At 41.2% G+C, this 4,205-nt stretch overlaps 1 protein-coding gene across 1 annotated transcript; it reads left to right on the top strand.

Moving 5' to 3' along the window:
- Positions 1-1,121: 1,121 nt before the first annotated feature.
- On the top strand, positions 1,122-2,850 carry LOC148022468 (uncharacterized). The gene has a single exon (XM_087695438.1). The coding sequence runs from the start codon at positions 1,256-1,258 to the stop codon at positions 2,384-2,386; it is 1,131 nt and encodes a 376-aa protein (XP_087551564.1). The 5' UTR covers positions 1,122-1,255; the 3' UTR covers positions 2,387-2,850.
- Positions 2,851-4,205: the final 1,355 nt, after the last annotated feature.

Genomic DNA, 4,205 nt, shown 5'->3' with positions numbered 1-4,205 from the left:
GAGTAATAGATTGTGCCTAAATAATTCTCTTTAGTCTATAGTGGAAACAATAGTATTGTGTTTGCTAGTTTCTATTTATATCTTAGATAGGTCAATAGTTATTGTCTATGTTACATACATTGAGTGAGGCCAAGGAAAAATATATGAAACATTATTACATGAAATGAATAAAAATATCCATGAAGTTTGCATACTTATGGATTAGTTAGTTCAGAGGCCTTGTAATTGTACGAAATGGTGATCATTTCCACTCTTTAGTGCTAGGAAATTAATATATTACAACTATCAAGCTTATGCCATCCAAATCTCCAATGAGCATACAACGATCAATAGGACCCCCTCTATCACAATATTGTAATAGTAGACAAAAATAGAGTATAGTGTAGGAAGACTTTTGTCCAAAATAGAAGTTCCTAGCCAAGAAATACTTTTAAGTGAACCTTCCAATCTTGAATTTTAGAACGTCACCTTGGTTTTCATTTCTTTTTTTAAACAAAGCATGAGAAAATATCTAAATAAAAATCAAATTCCACAATTGATCATTCCTTCACTTCCCTCGCCGAAGTAGCTTCACACAACAACATTCCTTGTGTGCGAACACTAGTTTCCATTGTTTAGTGCTACGAAAATCAATTTATTACAACATATGCAAGTCATACCAAACAAAATCTCCAATGGGAATATAAGAATCAATAGGGCTACTATATCATAACATTATAATAGTAGAAAAAAATAGATTTTCATCTACAAAGACTTTGGACCAAGATAGGTATTGTTATCCAAGAAATACCTTTAAGTGAGCCTTTCAATCTTGAAGATCAGAACTTCACCCTGGTTTTCTTTTGCCACTGTATAGTATGAAAGTCTTCTCCATGCTTGATCATGGGCCCATGATTACTTGGGATTAAGACTTCAAAGTTACCGGTGATCAAACCATATTTTAAAAAACAAAGCATGAGAAAATAAATAAATAAAAATTAGATTCCACAATCGATCATAGTACACGCCAATTGACAAACATGGCAATGATACACAATATATACATTTATTAATAAAGGTAGTGACGAAAGAACGAGCCCCAAAAATATGCATTTCTCAAACTCGACAATTTCGTGGAAGAAATCACGTTAGAACCTAAGAACTAATGAACAAGCTGAGTTGAAAAGTTCAACGATCAGCTACGTATACAGGTCTGGTCCAGAGACAGACACAGACACAGAGAGAGAGAGAGAGAGAGAGAGAGAGAGAGATCAAAATGGAAACACTGTATCGTGGAGAGTCGAACTTAGGCTGGAAGGGAGCTTTTCGTGGGGCTGCTCGAATGCTGACGAGCAACCCGAAGCATCTTATCCAACTCTCGGGAGCGCTAGTGCTTCTGCCCTACGCTATCCTCTCAGCCGTCACCTACAGGCAGGAAGTTCTCAGCTCCGCCGTTGCGTGGGACCTCATCTCGGGCCGTTTGGCAGATGACTTTTACAAGGCTTATGCTGCTGCCATGGCAGATCCTGCAGCAGCAGACCAGCTTGTCGATATCGCACATCGGATGGAGCCTGCAAGCATCAAGCAAGCGTGGCCATCCATTCTCTGCTCCCTGTTCATTTTCTTCGTGTCAGTGCCGGCCTTGACAGTGAGCCTCTGCAAGGCATACCTGAATATCAACGCAGGGGCGGTACCGCGCGGCCAGTTCCTACAGAGCCTGAAGGCGTCTCTTGCGGTGGCGCGTAAGGCGTGGAAGAGTCTCTTCCTCACAGCGCTATGCACCGTTCTGGCCTGGCTGGCTTTCGCGCTAGTCGCGTCGATAGTGTGTGCCATAATCCTGGTGTTGGTCACAAACGCGCGGACCAGGCCAGAGTGGCCGAATAACGTCGTGCTGGTGGAAGGGATCGCCACGCTGGTGGCCGGCATGTGCCTGGCGACAGTGTGGAGTTTGGCCGATGGCGTGGCCGTGCTGGAGGGCAGGTCTGGCTACGGCGCCTTGGCTAGGAGCGCGCATCTTGTGGCCGGCCGTTCGCCACTGTCGAGCACCAGATCATGGGGAAACGCTGGTGCGGCGCTGTGTCTAGTCGTCTTCTTCTCCGTTGCCGGCGTCGCTCTGACCCGCTTGCTTGCCGCGGCCAAGGATATTCCCACGTCTGCTTCTCCCATACACTTCGCCGTCGCCGTTGCGGTCGTAACGATCCGCAGTTCTGTCATCCTCACTAGCGTGCTCGCCACCGTCCTCTTGTATCTCTCCTGCCGAGCCCACCACCAGGAGTCCCTCGAGAACCTCGTCGCATCGTTGACTAGCCGCCATGATATTCCTTATGTGGTCTTGAGTTCTATCAAAGTTGCTCCACATGACAAATCACCAAGGCTAAATTCCGAGGCAAACTCCGAAGCCTTCTAAGTTCTTGTGTGATGTACATGATGTACCTTAATCAGAAGCGCAAATAGGTTGTTTGTATGAATAAATCGCAGAACATACCAAGTCTAGGATGCATTGATCTAGGCTACTATGGCCGGGTCTCTCCCCTTGACACATTGATATTCTAGGGATATTCTAGGCTAGCTCTCTCTCCCTAATCTTCTTCAACTTACAAGCAATACCCCAAACCATCGACCCTTCTTGTATCTTTGCACAAATCGATAGTTCCATGATAGTCATGTGCTTCCTCCTCCTATCTACCATGTGCATCTTACGAATGCAACTACATGTCGTGGAACCCAAATTAGTATATTGGCAGGCCACACAAGGCCTAGAGATGTATTTTCGACTAAATGTACAAATTTGTAGACCTTTTATAATCATTTGGACTTCAAATCAATGGCGTTGCACAAGTGCACATGAGCTCGGCCATTTCCTTTCCATAATGGGGTCAAAAATCTAACTAAGGTTGCTACTAGTTGAAATGGAAGATGGAGTAGGCTATCTCAATGCCCACTACTTGGCCACATGAGCATGGCCATTCTCCTTTCTTTATTGGGTCAATTTTTTGGACTACTAAAGGTTTTTGCTAGTTCAAATGGAAATCTGAGTAGGCTATATGAATGGCCAGTTGGATACCATCGATGCAAAATCTTGTATAATTAAGATTTTGGAGAAATAGTATCAGTTTGGTGATACAGAGGGCCAATTTGGATTCCTATTTTACTTTGGCTATTACTTTTGTTAAATTCAGTGCTTTTGTGAGGCCACTAACATGGAGGAAATATAGAAATTGGCTAAGTATCCAAGGCTTTGAAAATAATGACAAACATGAATTATACTCGATCCTCTTCTTTCATTGGAATATAGGGGCCTTCACACCCTCTAAACCTTGCTATGTTGAATAACATCTCAAAAGTAAAATTGTGCAATATTTGTATTATACTCATATTTTGATGGCTAGCTTTTCTTTTTATGCCCTAAATTTTCCACGGTAAAAAGGGTCAACCCTAAGACTTGGTCCTTGGAAATAAATGCAAACAAACTTTGCATGATAAATAATTAGTTTTCTAAGAACTAGATATAAGATTGTTGAATATTACTATTCATGCTAGTCCAAAATTGCAACGTCTAACCTTATATGTAGTTCCTCTATATCATGTGTACTCAATTTGTCAACAACCCTTTTATATGGCACCCATTTGTATGTAAAAATGGCATTCTGAAAATCCTTTCATTGGAACCCACATGATATGTTTACATATTTATGGGTAAACCCCCCTCCCCCAACCCGAGATCATAAACAATCCATGCATGGAAAAAAATTAATTAAAAACTGCAGTTTTTACAAAGATTTAAAAAGTTTGATTGAACTCTCACTACCTGTCTAAAAGGTGAGAGCTTTCACTAACTACCTGAAAGATGAGAGCTCTCACCTTTTATAGAGGTATTCCAAAACGCGATCTTACGTGGTTAGATACCATTTCTTCATATGATTGATCCATCTAATCCCAAATAAGCAATGCATGGCGAAAAACCAATCACAAAATCATAGTTTTTAGGGAAATTTAAAAAGTTGAATATCCCTGACTACCCATGTAAAAGATGAGAGCTCTTACAATTAGGCTTCATGAACATGTTTGAAATGGAAGCAAAATTTGTAAATAACGAGTAGCCACACATATTGATGATTGTTATGTTTATTATCTAAATGTGAACCTAGCCCTCGGTTCTTTTACATAACTTGAATTTTAAAAACTTAATTTCAGAGAAATAAGTTTTTGCAAGAGTTATGGAGATA

Source organism: Lygodium microphyllum, chromosome 16 (assembly GCF_053477565.2).
Source record: "Lygodium microphyllum isolate KBCC chromosome 16, Lygodium_microphyllum_v1.1.10, whole genome shotgun sequence".
Taxonomy (NCBI): domain Eukaryota; kingdom Viridiplantae; phylum Streptophyta; class Polypodiopsida; order Schizaeales; family Lygodiaceae; genus Lygodium; species Lygodium microphyllum.
This window is presented reverse-complemented; position numbering and strand designations above follow the sequence as displayed.

What these genes read in the sequence shown, in the direction of transcription:
- LOC148022468 (XM_087695438.1), top strand. Translation starts at nt 1,256, where the DNA reads ATGGAAACACTGTATCGTGGAGAGTCGAACTTAGGCTGGAAGGGAGCT.